This window comes from Microcaecilia unicolor, chromosome 10 (genome assembly GCF_901765095.1).
Source record: "Microcaecilia unicolor chromosome 10, aMicUni1.1, whole genome shotgun sequence".
Lineage (NCBI taxonomy): Eukaryota > Metazoa > Chordata > Amphibia > Gymnophiona > Siphonopidae > Microcaecilia > Microcaecilia unicolor.
This window is the reverse complement of record NC_044040.1, coordinates 180,816,825-180,837,015: the sequence shown is the minus strand read 5'-3', so window position 1 is coordinate 180,837,015 and position 20,191 is coordinate 180,816,825. Positions and strand designations below refer to the sequence as shown.

The window sequence follows — 20,191 nt, the reverse complement described above, 5'->3', positions numbered from 1 at the left end:
ACTGGTACAAAATGGCCACACAGAAGTCCATGCAGATGAGCCTAATGGTTAGTACTGTGGACTGTAAATCAAGAGACCCAGGTTCAAATCCCACTTTAACTCTGTTTTCATAATTGTGAGCAGTCCAGGAACAGAAAAACACCTGCAAGCCTGAAGGCTATTGAGTTCAATGAGTGGAGTTGAATGGGTAGATGTGAAGCGTCTGTTCACGCTTTCCAAAAATACTAGGACTAGGGGGCATGCGATGAAGCTACAATGTAGTAAACTTAAAACAAATCGGAGAAAGGTTTTCTTCACGCAACGTGTAATTAAACTCTGGAATTCGTTGCCAGAGAATGTGGTAAAGGCGGTTAGCTTAGTGGAGTTTAAAAAAGAGATGGGCGGCTTCCTAAAGGAAAAGTTCATAGACTGTTATTAAATGGACTTGGGGAAAATCCACTATTTCTGGGATAAGCAGTATAAAATGTTTTGTACTTTTTGGGATCTTGCCAGGTATTTGTGATCTTGATGGACATTTGGTCTTTCCCAGTATGGCAATACTTATGTACTTATGAAGTGATGTACATTCCTCCATTTCTGGAGGACTCACAAAAAAAAAAAAGAGCTGAAGTGGGATTTGAACCTGGGTCACTTGGGTTACAGTCCACTGCACTAATCACTTGGAGGGTCTTTTACGTAAGCACACTGGAATTTTTAGAGTGCATTAAAAATAGGCACACGCTAAATGCTAAAGATGCCAATGTATTCCTATGGGCGTCTTTAGTGTTTAGCATGCGCCTATTTTTAATGCGCGCTAAAAATGCCAGTGCACCTACGTAAAAGATCCCCTAGGCTCTACTCCTCAAACTTACTTTCTAAGTTATCAGAGCCTGGTATCCCCTTTCCAGTTTCACTTTCAGGAAAGAGGGAGATAGACAGCAACCACTGGGGATTAAAGAGATATCATGCCAGGGCTGCCGGTTCTCTCCGTTATTATTTATCCTTACACTGGATTATTTGATTAGAGATATTTGTACTAATCCAGAGATTAAGGGGGAGGTCCTGGGGCCCCAGTGTTTCAAGATGGCTGCTTTCACGGATTATCTCTTGGCGCATCTAGTGGACCCATATGATTATTTAGCGGCTTTATTGGAGAGCTTATCAGAATACGGAGATTTTGCAGGCTTTAAGCTGAACCTCCAGAAGTCGGTAGCTCTGTCGTCTGATGGGGCAGTTCAGCGACTTTAGGGGCACAGTTTCCTCCTCTGATGGGCGAACAGCATGTTTCATTACTTGGGTGTGCAGTTGGATATGGACTCAAAGGACCTGCACTTTGTAAACATTTCCCAATTTTTGGAAGAGACCAGACGTCAGCTGGAAGCCTGACATACATTACCTTTGTCGTTTATGGGAAGAGTAAATCTGATTAGGATGATTGTGTTTCCCAAGTGTCTCTATCTCTTTCAAACTCTTCCGCTACGGTTATTGAAAAAAGATCTTGTTCACCTAAATAGGTTGCTTGCTAGATTCTGCTGGGCGGGTAAGAAAGCTAAGATCAGACGCCCTTGGCTGATGAGTAATTGGGCTATAGGAGGTCTTGGTTTACCTAACATTAGGCTATATAATATTGCATACCTCTTAAGACATTGATTTGATTGGATTACTGGGGGTCAGGATTACACTCCTATTTCTTACCAAAGAGCTTTATTTTCTCCTTACCTCTTCCTTTCCTTACAAGCTTCCTGTCAGATGATTCCTCGTTCTTGGGGTCTAAGTGTGCTTCTCCATCCTCTATGTGAGGCATGGAACATTTTGGTTAGCCTGTTGGGAGGTGATAGGCGCAGTACTGATCAACTGCCTCTTCGTGGTAATATTGATTTTGTGCCCGGAAGAGAAAATACTGCATTTGTCAGATGGGAGGCCAGGGAATTGCTTTTCTTAGAATATGTGATTATCCCCATGAATATCAGGGTTTGGGGAGACTGTTTTGTGTATTGTCAGCTGAAACATTACTATAGCAGTTTATCACAGTCGGCATTGGGGGCAAAGATGGGGGGTGGGTTAGCTCCTTGGCAGAAGAGAGAGACTATCTATTGCAGGCCTTCACAAGGCACTTAGTGGTCAAGTGGGGGAGGAGGAGTATGGCTGGCTACAAGATTGATGGGAGCGGGAGCGGGACCTGGGTACCCCTTTGCGGAACTGGAAGATACTTGTAGCTTTACAGAAAACGCCACAGATAGTGAAAACATCTACATTGCAAGAAACACACTTTAGATTCATATATAGGCAATATATTTCCCAAATGCAACTATTTCGTGCAGGGCTTTTACCCACTGCAGAATGCCTTAAATGTGCTGCACAGGAAAATTAATTCTATCATTTAGCCTGGAGCTGTGGGAAGATCCAGCTTTTCTGGAGTGAACTCCATCAGTATCTAGGACATACCCTTCACATGACAATTTCTTTAAATCTTCAGACTTATTCGTTGAGTGAAAGGGAAAATTACTTTATTTCGAAAATTGAGGTTGGTGGTGATTACATGCATAATGCAGGTTTGGGTATCTGCAGAAGCTCCATCGTTCTGAAGTTGGCGGAATATGGTGCTCATTTTCAAAGCAGATGGATACCTCAAAATGCCTTAAAAATATCCATCTGCTAAGAATGACCAAATCCTGATTTTGGAAAGTCAATTTGGACAGTTCACATTGCAGTTCATCCAAATAGCAAGGTGGCATGTTGTGGGCTCGACTAGGGAGGGCTCAAATGTAGGCCATCCAACAGTGATTTTCGAAAGGGAAGAAACATTCCTGGCTTATAAAAGGCCATTTTTACTAGACCTATTTCAGTCACAGAAAGGTGCTCCAATAGAGCTGCTGACTACTGGAGGATGAAGGCATGACCCCTCCTTAATCCTCCAGTGGTTGCAATCCCCACCTTCTCCTCTGAAAGCTGGAAAGGAAAACCAGGTTCTGTGTCAACCATTCTGAACAAAGCAGCAAGCAGACCATAGGAATAATCTACTGGTAAGTGCAGTGGACTGTAAACCATGGGGCACTGGTTCAAATCCCAGTGTAACTCTATCAATTTTCTTTTCCTGGGGCTCCCTCCAGGAACAGAAAAATACTTATTGTACCTAAAGATATAAGACACCTACAAGCCTGAAGGCTATTGAAGTGGTGTACATTCAGGTACAGAAGGCATTTTGTTGTTCCTAGAGGGATCAAATTTACAAAAATAAATAAATAGTTACCATGGGATTTGAATCTGTGTCCTTTGGGTTACAATCTACCGCACTAACCACTAGGCTACTCCTCTGTTCTACAAGGATGTTTGTGTGCCATTTTCATAAGAATGCTGATAGACATCCCTGTGCCTTGGTTTTCCCTGTTTATAATTTAAATGTTTCAGTTTGTAAAATGGTTGTTCAGGATAAACGTCCCCAGTGTAAGAATGCCCTTCTCACATATTTTGGAACTGGAAATCTGGATGTCTATCTTATTTGAAAATTGCTGTGAGATGGTCTTTTTTTTTTTTTTTTTTTGAACGTTACGAGCAGGACATCCCGATTTTGACTTATTCTTTCAAAAATGCCTCTCTATATGTTATAACCAAAGTATTGCTAACAGTATTTAACTTGCTATTTATAAGATCTCTTCCCCTCCTTGAGTTGCAACCAGCACCCTCACTCACAAAATATGATGAACAAGTGATATACAATACTGGAGTTGTGGATTCTTCATCTGTCTTTTGCCATTTGTGGGTCACAGACGATAGAAATCTGGCCAGCATTGACCTTAGTTCCCACTACTTTTGCCCAACATCTTCTTTCTATTTAAGCATCCCCCGTGTTTATCCCACACATTTTTGAATTCCCTCACTATTTTTGACTCCACCACCTCTCCTGGAAGAGTTTTCCAGGCATCCACTACTCTATCTGTGAAAACGTTTTTCCTGACTTTACTCCTACATCTACCACCCTGCAACCTCAATTCATGTCCTCTAGTTCTATCGCCCCTACACATCTGGAAGAGGTTTGTATGCCGCAAGTATCACAAAACCTCATTTCTTATTAAAAAAAAAAAAGAGAGGCTAATGCTGACCCAGATATTGCAGGAGTAGTGTTCCCTAATATGATGATGAAGGCATTGGCGCTTGCTGATGATCTTATTGATTCAATGGGTGGCGGGGCTGGTGGTTGGGAGGCGGGGATAGTGCTGGGCAGACTTGTACGGTCTGTGCCAGAGCCGGTGGTGGGAGGCGGGGATAGTGCTGGGCAGAATTGTACGGTCTGTGCCAGAGCCGGTGGTGGGAGGCGGGGCTGGTGGTTGGGAGGCGGGGATAGTGCTGGGCAGACTTGTACGGTCTGTGCCAGAGCCGGTGGTGGGAGGCGGGGCTGGTGGTTGGGAGGCGGGGATAGTGCTGGGCAGACTTATACGGTCTGTGCCCTGAAAATGACAGTTACAAATCAAGGTAAGATATACACAAAAAGTAGCACATATGAGTTTGTCTTGTTGGGCAGACTGGATGGACTGTGCAGGTCTTTTTCTGCCGTCATCTACTATGTTACTATTTACTCAGTATAATAGATGAATTTAAGACTAAAGCCAGAGAAAAAGCTAATCTTCAAAAATCTATGGCAGTACCTGTACAAACCAGTATAAAAGATAGCTGGGTGGGACCCTTCCTGTAGCAAAGGGCAACCAGAAAGATAAAATACCTAGAGGTATATATTTCAGATGAATTGTTTCAATTATATGATAACAATGTTGAGCCCCCTGTGTTCCTTCGCTAAGCAAATAATACAGATATGGCAGTCCCTTTGCAATATCTCTTTTCTGTAGGATTGCTCTATACAATATGATTATTGTTTCCAGGTGGACCTATGTATAACAAATGCTGCTATTTCTAAAGCATAAAGATGAGCGTGTCCTGATGAAAATGTTATCTACCTTTCTGTGGAATGGAAAGCGCCCATAGCTCCCTTATGCTCAGCTGTGCATCCCTCGGTCTAAAGGGGAGGGGGAGGGGGGCTTGACCTACTCAGCAAAAAGGTTTTTTTCAATTGCCTGTCGTATGCGACATCTTACGGACTGGTTCTGTACTTCCTCCTTTTTTCTCTTACACAATAGGTGAGACTCACTTATTAGCACCATATCATTTTAGTTATTGGTTGTAGTCTCCAGTGGGAAAAACGAGGGCGTCTTCTTACCGTAGCAGTCTTGTTATCACTCAGGAAGGTTTGGCACTGGCTATGCCGTCCACATGGCCTGTCTCTAGAAGATTCTCCTTTATTGCCCATTTTAGGCAACGCTGATTTCCCAGTGGGGGATACCTGGCATGCATTTAGGAAGTGGGTCTCCAAGAGGATCCTTTATTTATATCATGCACTTATGGATGAGAGCAAACTCATAGTCTGCTTGGATTTAAATTCTGACCCAGTAACACCCACAAAAAGGCTATTTAACTGTTGAAGGAGTGATTTTATTATTTCGTATAACCTTAATACCCACTGACTCACATTTACATGTAGTGAAGTTTTTTAATTGTTAGCAACTATAAAAATACATATGCTTCTTTTGGTATGGAAGCAAAATTCTTTCATTCGGGTATAATTTTCGATGGTCACAGGCATAACTAATCCAAGTAATAATTTTCAAAACGGTTTCTGTTATGGCAAATTTCTTTTTAAAACAGGGAACAATTCTTACTACCATGACCAGTGGCTATGCCCCCCCCCCCCCAAAAGGGTACAGCAGAGTAAGTAAGGCAATCAAGAAAGCTGCACATACACAGGCTGGGATAGTATGAATAATGCCCTTTGCACACAAAAATAAAATAACTACAATCTGTACACATGCAGCAAATGTAAGCAGTTCTGGGGCAATCACTTCTGAACTAGATGTGGTCCCCCCACTTTGAAGTCCTCTCTGTGTAAAATTTCCATGGAGCAAACATTTCAGCAGTATCTTAAATACCCAATTCCAAATCTTCAAGTTCCTTTAACAATACATCTTCTTTTTCAATTTTTTCAAGCTGGAAATATAATACACAAAATTATTATATACAAAACAAGTCAGAAAAGACAAACATATCTCTTGATTCTTAATTTTAAAAAAGAAGCCCAGAGAAATGGTGATGAAGATTGCCAAGCCCAATCGCCAAGGATCTTCTGTGCTTGATCCATGACTATTTAAAGATTACAAATTTTTGTCCACACCATGGGATCCTTTTACGAAGATGCGCCAAAAGATTTAGGACCCCTTTTACCAAGCTGCAGCAAAACGGGGCCTGTGCTGGTGTCGGCACGTGTTTTTCACGCATGCCGAGGCCCCCCTTTTACTGCAGCGGGTAAAAGGGAAGTCTCTCTTTCCCCATTGAGGTGGCGATAGGGGCTCCCGTGCTAACCTGGCAGTTAACCAGGCAGCAAGCGACACTGCCCGATTACCACCAGGTACACTCCGATGCTACAAAAATAAATATATTTTTGTAGCGCCGGGTATGATGGCACACTAGGGGTGGGAAGTACCGCTGGGCTGCTGTGGTAGCCCGGAGGTACTTCCTATTTAGCGAGCAGTAAAAGGGGCCCTTACTGCATGCTGAATAAGATGCCCATAGAAATATGATGGGCATCTTATCATTTAGCGCACATTAAATCCATTAGCACACCTTAGTAAAAGGACCCCCATGTCTGCTGAGAGACTATTCTATGAAGAAATACTTTCTTACATAACTCTTCAGTCTACCACATTAGAAATGGCTTTTTTTTAAAGAAAACCGGACAAGAAATGAGAATCAGTATTTATCCCTCTCCTGATTTACCCTATTATTGCATATACATCACACAGAATGGTTCCCGATATTTGTTCCCGATATTTAAAAACAAAATATTAGACAAAGGGTAACTGTGTAAACACATAATACAATTTTTAAATTATTACTTCATTTATTTAAGGGAAAAAAGTTATCTATTACCCACGTGAAAAAGTAAATGCTCCCCTCAATAACTGGTGGCACCACCTAGAGCCGCAAACAAATGCTTCTTACAATTTGATATCAGTCACATCACTGTTGAGGAATTGTAACCCACTCTTTGCAGAACTGCTTTAATTCAGAAATATTCATAGGTTTTCATGAATACTCCGCTTTTCAGATCCTGCCATAGCATATCTATTGGGTTGAAGTCAGGACTTTGGCTGCACCAATCTAAAACTTTAATTTTATTTCTCCTCACCCATTCAGATGTAGACTTGATTCTGTGTTTTGGATCATTTATTTGTTGCATAACCTAATTACTCTTCAGCTTCATCTCATGGACAGATGCCCGTACATTCTTCTTAAGTTCTTTCTGGTACAGTGCAGAATTCAATAATGGCAAGTCTTCCAGGTCCTGAGGCAGCAAAGCATCACGACACCATTACACTACCCCACGTTTGACTGTTGGTACAATGTTCTTACTGTGGATTGTTGTATTTGTTTTATGCCAGACGTAATGGGACCTGTCTCGTCCAAACAGTTCCACTTTTTACTCATCTGTCCATAGAACACTATCCCAGAAGGCTTGCGGATAATCCCGGTGTGTTTTTGCAAATGTGAGACAGGCACTGATGTTATTCTTGGATAGAAGTGCTTTATGGATTTATGGTTTATTAGACCTTGCTACTCACCCATGAATCCCATTTTTGCCCAGTCTTTTTCTTATTGTAGAGTCAAGAACACTAATGTTAGCTGAGGCTAGAAAGGCCTGCAGTTCGTTGAATGCTCTTCTGAGACAGGACCTGCTTAACCTATGGACTAGGTGAGGATCTGGCCCAGGGCACCGGAAATAAAGGGCGCCAAACACCTCAACCTGTGATGTCATTGGCCCAGAGCTTACCTGGCGGCATTGCATGGGCAGGGAAAAAAGAAGAGCTGGCAACTCCCTTCTTCTTTCTGTCTCAGTCCACCCAGGTGCCATTATAGAATACTAGCATTACCTGGTATTGGCACACTTAACATTTACACGCCCACAATTACACCAGTCACAGACCTAGTATAAATGCAGCAGACACGCTCGTAATTTACAGTATTCTGTAAGTTAGGTGTGTAAGTGGAAACCTGGCCATGTATACGCCCCTTCCATTACAAAATAGTGCTTAGGTGCCCTGCTGGCACTTGCAAGGGTAAATGTACACTTATGCACCTGCCAGTATTCAGTACATTAATATATGCAAGGGATGTAAGGAATTGCCATTTAAATGTCAGGAACAGTAACGGCTAGGGTCATGAGGCATTCTACTATCTGACACAAATATGAATGAAGATGGACGAATGTTTCAATTATTATTTGGGGGCAAGAACAGAAAGAAACTTGGGGGGGGGGGGGGGCAAGAAATTAAGCTAAAAATATATATCTTAGCCTCGGCAAATCCAGAAGTGACATTCATGAACAGCATGGTCTAAATTAAAACAATTTCTTAGGTTAATCCTGAAAATAAGTTTGCTCTTTGTGAGATATTTCTATCCCTCTAAAAAAGTAAAATTAAATCTGAACATATTGAAATAAGGCTGTTTAGGAAAAGCACTGTGATATAACCACTTACTAACTTCTTCAAGCAAGGACATTGAAAGTGACACACAGCTCTTACCTGGTTTTTCTCCAGTAGTTTGCCAGATGCTTGCTGCTCCTTTAGCTGTTCAATTGCTTTTAGTTTCTATAATTTAGGGGAAAAAAAGTGAGAATAAAAAGAAAAGGCCTATATATTATGGCAGCTATTTTCAATCTCTGCTGAAAATGACGAGTAGCCGAGTTTGGGGAAGGAAAAAAGGGCCAGATTTAAGGATCCAGCAAAAAGAAAAGAAACAGAGGTAGGAGGGGAAATATATAGTCTACAGGTCACGTTGTTTGCACAGTTTTGAAACAATACATCTTTTGCCCAATGATTTCATTTCCTGCAGCTCCTGGAAGAGAAAAATTCCACAGAAAAAAAGGTACAAACAAAACTTGCATAAAAAAGTGCTGCTATACTTTTGGCTCAATCACAAATGTAACCATGGGGGCAAAAGTCCAGCAGTGTTTTTTTTTTTTACACACAGTTTTGCCTACAGAGTTTTCCTCCTGCTTTCTGCATGTCATTATTCACTCCTTAAACCCAGTCCCTAAAAATTCAGATGCACCTGCTTCTTAATCTAATATAATAATTTGCTATGTGAACGTTCTAAAGTGTCTACCTGGGATCGTAACCACCTGCTGACGTTACTGGCCAGCAGTAGAACCCTGCTTGCCTGACGTCAGCAGGGGGTTACGATCCCAGTGAGAGACGCGTGTTGAAGAACAGCAGGAGCGGGCAGAGACGTCCCTATGTGCACGTCGCCCCCCCCCCCCAAAAAAATCGCCAACCCCCCTCTGCTACCCTCCACTCTCCCCCCTTACCGGGGTCCCAGCGGCAGCAGTGAAGAGCCTGGCGAGTCTGCTGCCTTCCCTTCTCTTCGCTCTCAGCTCTGACTCTGGTCCCGCACTTGCGGAAACAGGAAATGAGGGCGGGACCAGAGTCAGAGCTGAGAGCGAAGAGAAGGGAAGGCAGCAGACTCATGAGGCTCTTCACTGCTGCCGCCGGGACCCCGGTAAGAGGGGGAGGAGGGAAGGGTAGCAGAGGGGGGTTGGTGATTTTGGAGGGGGGCGACGTGCACGTAGGGGGATGGGCGGGGCCAGTGTCGGGGAGGGCCGCGGGTTGAGGCATCACAAGGACGTGTCTGTGAGACAGAGAGGAGGGGGGACTGGAACTCGGGGGAGGGACAGAGGGAAGGAGAGAGAGGGAGGGAGAGAGAAAGAGAGGGAGGGAGGGCCTGGAAATCAGAAGGGAAGAAAGGGGGCCGTGGGACTTGGAGGGGACAGAGGAAGAGAGCGAGCGAGGTAGGGAGAGAGGGATAACCTTGCTAGCGCCCGTTTCATTTCATACTGAAACGGGCCTTTTTTACTAGTTAGTTCATATTGTACTTGAATTTGGAATAATCTAGCAGCTTAGGTTTACTGAAAATGATTTACAATGGCAGTTTGTATCAAGATCATGTAGACTGCCCCAGTAAGACCCCAGACCAAAGCAAACTGAGTCTATTCAAGGTATTTTAGTGAATCACATAGAAGAAATTCAGGTATCTCCCCCTCCCCCCCCAAATCTCTTATACTATTAATGACATTCACCCTGATGGGCCCTTCTGTGGGTGAATTTCAATGTTCCATGTTGTTATCACTGCAAAACTAGGTTCACAAGACAAGAGGGATCTTTTAGTCAGTCCCACCATTTTCCAGCTCTCTGCCTGGACGTACATATTGATTGGAACACAATCAAGCAATGCTGTTTCCCCAGTTATGAATGGCTTTTCCTACCCCACTCCTTAAGTGCACCTGGCACTGTGGGCTGAATTCAGTAAATGACACCCAAGGTTAGGCATTGTTAAGGTCCGCGCTTAGTGCCAATTCTATAAAGGTCGCTTAGTGCTAAGTGAACTTTATAGAATACTGCTTAGTGCAAATTCCCACGTCCAACTTTGGGTGTGAAGACTTAGGCCTACTGAAACCTGGTGTTAAATCCTCGTGCCAAACTGATAGCAGTTGGGTGCAGAAATCCAAGTACTCTATAACATGGCACTTAATTTGTGGGAATGCTTCTGACCCACCCATGTCCCTCCCTTGGCCACACCTCCTTTTGAGTTGCACGCTATGAAATTTATGTGTCCATGTTATAGAATAGGACATACAACCGATGCATGCGTAAGTCACTAATTAATGCCAATTAACTCCAGTAATTGATTGTTGGCACCTAATTAGTTTCCACACGCATCTGGGATCTGCACCCAAATTTGGGTGACCTTTATAGAATCTGGGGGTGTAATTAAACTCTGGAATTCGTTGCCAGAGAATGTGGTAAAGGCGGTTAGCTTAGCGGGGTTTAAAAAAGGTCTGGGTGGCTTCCTAAAGGAAAAGCCCATAGACCATTATTAAATTGATGAGGAAAATCCACTGCTTATTTCTGGGATAAGCAACATAAAATGTATTGAACTTTTTGGGGATCTTGCCAGGTATTTGTGACCTAGATTGGCCACTGTTGGAAACAGGAGGCTGGGCTTGATGGACCTTTGGTCTGTCCCAGTGTAGCAATACTTATGTACTCTTGAAGTTACAGTTACACCCATCTGGTATGCAGTGGCCACTGGCCAGGAGGAGACAGACAGCTCGCCAGCCGTTTAATCAGTTCCTAGTCACTGTAACTAGAACTGCATTTTCACTACAACAGCTCCATTACTGTAGTAACATTTTGTCTCAGTCATTATAGTCTTGAATTTTACTGCATGGACTGTGATGGAGCAGCAAGGAGCAAACTCCAGGTTGCAGGGGACATTTCCTCATAGCCTTCAAATGCTGCCTCTCCTTTCAACAAAGTAGGTTATATCCAAATAAAATGCCCTCTTTTCTGTACCTCTCACCTTTTTCAGATTCTTTATCTTTTTGTCTATCTCTGGGTCACCTGAAGTTGGGGTCGCTGTGAAGACATGCGATACACCTGGTGATACCAGCTCTGGTGCCAATTCCGGAGTCTCTTCTGCTTTCGCTTCCTGTATCAGTAAAAGTAGTTCTCATAGGTTTATATAGTAGTAGGGGGCACCTCCCTCGTTATTGGAACACTGCCTTACAAGGAATTTTGGAATGGTTCAGTCACGCAAAAAAGCTGCTCTGAGTCAGGACCCTAGGAAAGCAGCTCCCCAAACCCAAGAGAGAGAGAGATTTCTCAATGAACACCACTTGTACAATAAACAAATTCATTACAAAAGAAATCAAAACAAACTGAACAAAATTATTTCTGAAATTTTAAGTTCTAGTACCATGACGACAGTCCAACTACAGTACCAATGGAAGCATTCTAAGTTTACTTTAGTAAGAATATCTGAGTACAGTTAGTCAGCATAAGGATGAGGAGCCTATGCCTTTCCATGAAAAAGAATGAAATATTTCATGCTGTTGAAAAGCTATCGACTGTCAATTCTCTGTTAGTAGGGCATCATTTCTGGGGAATGGCCTGAAACATTTCTGCCACCTCTTTACAGATTCCTGAGCATAAGGGATGTTCTGCTCCAGCCTCTCCCTTTCAGGCAGCCTGCAGGGAAGAGGAAGGAAGAAGGTGAGGTTAGAGAGGGAGCAGAACAGAGAACAATCACTCCGCTCCCTAATACAGCCCCTCCGCTGTTGTTGCTCCTGCTCCCATCTTATCAGTTCCACTTCCATTTTATCTATAAATTAAGCCCTGTCTATTATTACATAACGGTACCCCCCCTCCTTTATCTGGCTTCCTTCATTAATTCCTACAGACATGCTGGCCCTTTACTCTTCCGCTTCCCATCAATTTGCTTCATTTCTTTAAAGGCGAGAATAAACATGTGGATAAAGGTGAGTCGGTTCATGTAGTGTATCTAGATTTTCAGAAAGCTTTTGACAAAGTTCCTCATGAGAGACTCCTGAGAAAATTAAAGAGTCCCATGATAGGAGGCAAGGTTCTGGTGTGGATTAGGAATTGGTTACTGCACAGAAAACAGAGGGAAGGGTTAAATGGTCATTTTTCTCAATGGAGGAGGGTGAACAGTGAAGTGCCACAGGGATCTGTACTGGGACCGGTGCTATTTAACATATTTATAAATGATATGGAAATCGGAAGGACAAGTGAGGTGATTAAATTTGAGGATGATACAAAATTATTCAAGGTTGTTAAAACATGTGCAGACTATGAAATACTGCAGGAAGACCTTAGGAAATTGGAAGACTGGGCATCCAAATAGCAGATGACATTTAATGTGGAAAAATGCAAAGTGATGCACATTGGAAAGAATAATCTGAATCATAGTTACCTGATGCTAGGGTCCACCTTGGGGGGTCAGCACTCAAGAAAAAGATCTGGATCTTCTACTCAGTAACAGGATGCTAGGAATTATTTATCTCAAAAAAGATATAGCGAAACTAGAAAAGGTTCAAAGAAGAGCAACCAAAATGATAAAGGGGCTGGAACTCCTCTCATATGAGGAAAGGCTAAAGAGGTTAGGGCTCTTCAGCTTGGAAAAGAGATGGATGAGGGGAGATATGATTGAGGGTTACAAAATCATAAGTGGTGTAGAACAAGTAGAAGTAAATCAATTTTTTACTCAATCCCAAAGTACAAAGACTAGGGGACACTCAAGGAAGTTACATGGAAATACTTTTAAAACAAATAGGAGGAAATATTTTTTCACTCAATGAATAGTTAAGCTCTGGAACTCTTTGCCAGAGGACGTGGTAACAGCAGTTAGTGTAGCTGGGTTTAGAAAAGGTTTGGACAAATTCCTGGAGGAAAAGTCCATAGCCTACTATTAAGACAGATATGGAAAGCAACTGCTTGCCCTGGGATTTGTAGTATGGAACGTTGCCATGATTTTGGTTTCTGCCAGGTACTTGTGACCTGGCCTGGCCACTGTTTGGAAAACAGGATACCGGGCTAGATGGACTGGTCTGACCCAGTATGGCTACTCTTATGTTCTTATAACTCACTACCCCGCCTTTATTCATGACCAGACTGGAATCAACTCGCCACTCTGCCTTCTTTTCAGTAGCACCTTTTCTCTGGAACTCTCTTTCCCAACCAATACGTTTTAGGAGCCTTCTGAAAGCCCATCTGTTCTCACAGGCACTTGCCAGCTAATTCTGCTTTTGGCCTCATGGGATCAGTCTGGCAGTGGCAACTTCCCTAGTGGTTGAAGTTTTTAATTTGATGTGTTTTGTTTTTTTCCTTTCTCTCTTCTCTCCTATTTTTCCTTTCTACTGTCATTTATATCGTTGTAGTTCCTTTCTATTTCTTATTTGGATTGTAAACTGCTTTGACTGCTTGTTGAAAGGTGGTATACAAAAAACATAATAATCAAACAGAGCACAATATCTATAATATTTGGGGCTTCTCAGTCATTAATTAAATTTGACCACAATTTGCCTTGAGCAATCAATAAAAGACATGCACAATAAAATAAAGTCATGTAACATTTTGAAGAATATTTGCACAAGGCTTCACCACAAGAGAATGAAGGTCAATTTGAGATGTTGCAGAACACTTTTTTGAAACTCAGGATTGCAGTCCAGTAATGGGTCGGTAGGGATGGAAGAATTGTCAAGGGATGAAGGGATGGAATTGTTTCACTGATAACTCACAGCTCTCAGGATGTTTTGAGCTATGTGGTACCCGCAGTCCTACAATGTTTTTGCAAAGACTGACAAGAAAGGAGGGAGTAAGGTCCCATATTATGCACAATAACTAGGAGCCAGTGGACGCTTTGGAGACAGAAGAGTGAGTTACCTGCTCTATAGTCTTATCTACTCAGCTTTGCTATATCCATTGTATACTTGTTTTGCTTGTTTGGAATGATTATGTGAGCTTTTTCAAATTGAAAAATAAAAGCATTTAAATATTTTGTTTTTTTTAATGATATTTATTTTATTTACATTTGTACCCCGCGCTTTCCCACTCATGGCAGGCTCAATGTGGCTTACATATACAGGTACTTATTTGTACCTGGGGCAATGGAGGGTTAAGTGACTTGCCCAGAGTCACAAGGAGCTGTGCCTGAAGTGGGAATCGAACTCAGTTCCTCAGGACCAGAGTCCATCACCCTAACCACTAGGCCACATCATAAACACTGAAGATTTAAAACTTCAATTTTCATTAAAATAAGCACTAATTTTTATATCCTCTTAAAGGAGATTCATATGAATATTTTTCAGATTACCACAGGCATGTAGAACAGCACTTTACATGCTCAAGTAGGGGAAAGAAGTACAGGCAGAGCAAAATGGTACTGGCACTTATGCGTATATTTTACAAACTAGTCACTGGCCTTTGAGTGGGTATAAACGCAAGTGCCTGTTTTCCCTGGGGTAATTTTATAGGTACAAATTCAGAGTACCTGAGTACTATACTCTGAAGTGAATCCTGGGGGGAAAAAATTGTTGCACTGGCTAAGCTAGATACCCGTCTAGCTTTTGATGCTGTATGATTTTGTTCTGTAATGATCTGTAAGGATTATTCATTTAAATAATTATGATAGCATTATTCTGAATGTCTTAAGTGGAGTGTTTGTTTTATGTAGATTTTATTATGAATGTTATTCCTGTAAACCATCCAGAACACTAGATGGTGCAGGTTATACATTTTTAAAATAAATATCACTCACTGGATACAGTTTAAAATCTGCTGTTTGATGTTTAAGGTATTACACAAAGATACTTCACGCTACTTCAAATTTGCTTTTTGTACAATGGTGCATAAGCGCCATCTTTTTGTAAGCACCTGAAAACACATTTATTTAAATGTGCTTTTGGGTCATTGTTATGATTATCTGTATTGTAGATCTTTGACTCCTGACGCATGCACAATTGCCGAAACACAACTGTGTCAAGTCTGATCCCTTTGCAATCTACCTATGTACCTTATTGTGACTTAAAGGCTCTTTCTATGTAGAAGGTGATTGTGTTCCTTGACCGCTTTGGTGTAACGCCTCACTATTCTGGCTATCTTTTGGGTCATAGGACAGGTAGTAGGATCATATGCTGCTGCTGCTTTTTGAATTGAGAGGCAGGAGTTTGGTTCTCCGTACTGTTTTATTGTACTATTTGTCTGTTTTACTGGTATGTTTATTTTGTTCACATTAAGCCAGCCTTGCCGGATATGTGGTCTACAAATTAGATGAAATAAATAAGTTAGTGGTTGTGGGATTTCAATTTGGTTTGGGCTAGGAGGAAGAGGGGTTAAAGATACGAAAATACCACGGACAGCTGTGAATGAAGGTCACAGTGCTACAGACCCAGTTCTGACTAAGTTGGAAGCTCACAAAAACAGGAGAAAACTGCCAGGGAGAAGAAAAACAGATCATTACAAATGAATTCTAATCACTTATTAAATAAAGTGGAGGTTCTAAAAACAGCAGGTCAGAAATCAATCCCTTCCTGTATTCTTCTTATCTAAAACTGCCCAACAGAAAACTTAATAGGAAACAAGGTTAAAAACAGGCAAGAAACAGAGCTTGTGGAAGAATATTAGGCACCCTAGGAAATCCTTCAGCTTTGCACTCCCCCCCAGTTCCTCTCTTAACCATCTTTAATTGTCCTAGTTCCCCTTCCACTCCCTCCCGCCTAAAATTTGATAAACTCCACAATCATGATGACTCCATCACCACCCCTTCAAGAAAGATCCTGTAAAAACACATAATTGAAAATCATACTTTTATATTTAACTTCATTTTTATATATTAAATATATGTTACACACACACACATATACAATTACATACAAACTCATATATACACATAAGGCCAATTTTCAAAAAGTCATTTACCTGGATGAATGGCTATTCATCCAGGTACATGGGCCATTTAAAAAACGCCCACCCTCCCTGTGGGGTAAACATACATGTCAGGACCTATTATTTTGCTTTGACTGTAACTGTGCATTGCACCTCCACACCCCCTCCCGCCCCACTAAAAATACTGCTGCCTTAGCCAACCAGATGGTCTGCCTAATGGTTACACCAGTCCTGTCCATATACAGAGCTGCGTGTCCACAGTCCTATGGGTAACTCAATTTCCAATGCTATGTAATCAAGGCCAAGGCTAAGTAAGAAAAAAAGGCAGTCATGTCAAACTGGATGTGCTTTCTATAATCCCACCCACTTCTGGTAAGTGATCACAGGTTCAGTCTACCAAACAAAGGCACAATGCCCCTTCCTAGGCTGCAGTTCAGAGACTGATTGGAGCAGTACCTGTTTTGCAGCTTTCTTGGCTTCTCTTTTCTTTTGGTTTTTCAGTGCTGTTTTGGACACTTGTCTCTCATTGCCTCCAGGTTGTGGTTTCATATTCTGAGGTGGCTCCTCCTCATGCTATGAAATGCATGAAAAATAAGGCTGAGCAATTTAAAGCTTTTATCTAGTATTTCTAAGCCCTAATTAGGGGAAAGAACAAATGCAACAATTGCAATTACTGTTATAAAACTGATTGCTGTGCTCTGTTTAGTTGTAATGCAGTCTTCAATAAAACAAATAAAACCAACAACAAAAACATTTGTGCCACCAGTTTAAGCAGCCCATCTATTACCATGCAGGGTGGATCCTCCTGAGGAAGCGTAACGAAATGTGGTCCAGCATTGGGGAACCGTGTTGCACATGAGAATTATTTCTGCCTGCATGGCGAATTTTGTGCCCTCTCACCCATGAGTTGCAAGGTGCCTAAGAGTTACGCTACCTAAGAGTGTGGAGTTGGAGTTGGGGTAAACAACAGCATCCAGCTGGAACACATTTAGTGCTGTATCGTCAATAAGATTTGCAACGGCGTTAACAGTGAGAGATAAGTGCTTGGACATTTTTTGACTTCCCGTTGCACCGAATGAGATCAATTTAAAGAGACATTATTTGATAATAAGCAGCATGTTAAAAGTTTTTTGTCTAGGATTTGACGCTTTATAACTACAATAAGCACATGCATTTTATAGTATAAGCAATAATGGGTGAGTGGTGTATGAATGGTGATGAATGAGTAGTTTAACTGTTTGTACGTGTCATATGTTTAATATAGACACATTGATGTAATAAAAGTAATTAGTTTTGATACAATTGGTATACTGGAGTCTTTGTGAAGGTGATTAAGTTTTAACTGCCAGACCCTCGACCATTCTTCTAACGTTCGGAGATCCCTTCTCATCGTTTTTACTCCCTCCAGGGTATCCACTCTATTGGCTATTTTCGTGTCATCCGCAAAAAGGGACACCTTTCCTTCCAACAATGCCTGCAGTTGCCCAGGAGGGCCATAATCGAATGGGGACGACCATCTCTAAGGATGTCCTGGCGAAGGGGCGGGGAAACCCGTATTATTGAAACAAGATGGGCGTCCATCTTTCGTTTTGATAATACGGTCGGGGACGCCCAAATCTCAACATTTAGGTCGACCTTAGAGATGGTCGACCTAAATGTTGAGATGGTTGCCCCGGTTTTCAGCCATAATGGAAACCGAGGACGCCCATCTCAAAAACGACCAAATCCAAGCCCTTTGGTCTTGGGAGGAGCCAGAATTCATAGTGCACTGGTCCCCCTCACATGCCAGGACACCAACCGGGCACCCTAGGGGGCACTGCAGTGGACTTCACAAATTGCACCCAGGTGCATAGCTCCCTTCTTACCTTGGGTGCTGAGCCCCCCAAAACCCACTCCCCACAACTGTACACCACTACCATAGCCCTAAGGGGTGAAGGGGGGCACCTACATGTCGGTACAGTGGGTTTTGGGTGGGTTTTGGAGGGCTCACATTTACCACCACAAGTGTAACAGGTAGGGGGGGATGGGCCTGGGTCCACCTGGCTGAAGTGCACTGCACCCACTAAAACTGCTCCAGGGACCTGCATACTGCTGTCATGGAGCTGGGTATGACATTTGAGGCTGGCATAAAAATTTTTTTAAGTTTTTTTTTTAGGGTGGGAGGGGGTTGGTGACCACTGGGGGAGTAAGGGGAGGTCATCCCCGATTCCCTCCGGTGGTCATCTGGTCAGTTCAGGCACCTTTTCATGGCTTGGTCGCAAGAAAAAATGGACCAAGTAAAGTTGGCCAAGTGCTCGTCAGGGACGCCCTTCTTTTTTCCATTATCGGCCGAGGACGCCTATCTCCTAATCATGCCCCAGTCACGCCTTTGCTATGGTGCCGACACACCCCCAGGAACTTTGGTCATCCCCGCAACGGGAAGCAATTGAGGATGCCCAAAATTGGCTTTCGATTATGCCGATTTGGGCGACCCTGAGAGGACGCCCATCTCCCGATTTGTGTTGGAAGATGGGCGCCCTTCTCTTTCGAAAATAAGCCTGCAGGTCTTCAACAAGGTGGACTATTGTTGTCTTATGTCTAAGCTCACAGCTAAAAAGCGTGGACACATAGTGCAGTCTTCTAAAATATGGACTCCTTATATGAAATGGCAGGATATTTCTGCATGACAGTTCTGTATTGGCATAATGGTTAGGTCTTATTGAATCACCATATTTGAACCTCTTGTTCTGTTATCTCTGTTAGGGTGGGAACGGGGGAGGGTTTTCTGCCTCGCCTCACCCTATGCTTGGAACAACCTTCCTGAACCCTTACGCCAAGCCCCCTCCCTGCCCGTCTTCAAGTCTTTGCTTAAAGCCCACCTCTTCAATGCTGCGTTCGGCACCTAACCCTTACCGTTCAGTGAATCCAGAATGCCCCAATTTGACTGCCCCTATCGGACCGACCGTTCACTTGTCTATTAGATTGTAAGCTCTTTGAGCAGGGACTGTCTCTCTTTGTTAAATTGTACAGCGCTGCGTAACCCTAGTAGCGCTCTAGAAATGTTAAGTAGTAGTAGTAGTAGTAGTAGTGGTTTTCATTTGGGAGAAAGGTTATATGGTATTATGAAAAAATAACAGATATGTATATTAATACTTCTGCTATACATTTGTATGTTGAATGGCAATAAAAGAGAATTCAGAAAAATAAAAAAGAAATCGCATAAAGCAATTCCTGCTATAATCCATTAAGCTGTACTTCTTCCCTCTATCCTGGGAGATTGAGGAACTGAATCAGTTCTTAAGGCTGGGAAACCAACTTATGAACTTATTAACCAGGCTTAATTTTGACCAGTCATCCAACTGCACACAGCAGCATTTCAGATACTGTTTCATGGTAGTTCTATTATTAGGTTTCAGTTTACTGTGTTCAAGTTTACCTCGTTTATTGTATTTATGTCTATACTTGGTTATTTTACTACTGTTATGCTGTAAACAAAATTGTAAGTTTGATGCTAAACTTACCCAAGGCTGTACAGTGCTTTGGGTAAATCTCTTCATAAAGGCGGTTAATGAATCCCAATAAACACATAATAAATACATAAATTAAAAAATAAAGTGAGCTTTTCCATTTTAGTTGTTTAAATGGTTAGCAGTTTTAGGAATACAAGAAGAACCACCTACAATTGTAGGGGGAAGGGCTCTCCTGACACGCCCATGCACTCCCCACCCTGCCTGGTATGCGCATATGCTCCCTGTTCCTTCTCTGGTGTGCCCCTTCATTCTACAAACTGACTGACAGCGGCCTAGTCTGCCTTAAGTGGGAAGCCACACAACATGCCAGGATAGGGGAAGCCGGAAGTCAGCTATGAGCCAACCCGAGGGGATGGTATA

At 42.4% G+C, this 20,191-nt stretch overlaps 1 protein-coding gene across 1 annotated transcript in view; it reads right to left on the bottom strand.

Moving 5' to 3' along the window:
• Positions 1-5,438: 5,438 nt before the first annotated feature.
• Positions 5,439-20,191, bottom strand: part of EIF2A (eukaryotic translation initiation factor 2A) — an 83,008-nt gene continuing 68,255 nt past the window's right edge. Inside the window, exons 11-14 of the mRNA XM_030216387.1 lie at positions 16,779-16,895; positions 11,440-11,568; positions 8,604-8,669; positions 5,439-6,012 (exon numbers count right to left, since the gene is read on the bottom strand). Of these exons, the coding sequence (XP_030072247.1) occupies positions 5,947-6,012; positions 8,604-8,669; positions 11,440-11,568; positions 16,779-16,895 (378 nt within the window). The 3' untranslated portion in view covers positions 5,439-5,946. The remainder of the gene's footprint in view (positions 6,013-8,603; positions 8,670-11,439; positions 11,569-16,778; positions 16,896-20,191) is intronic.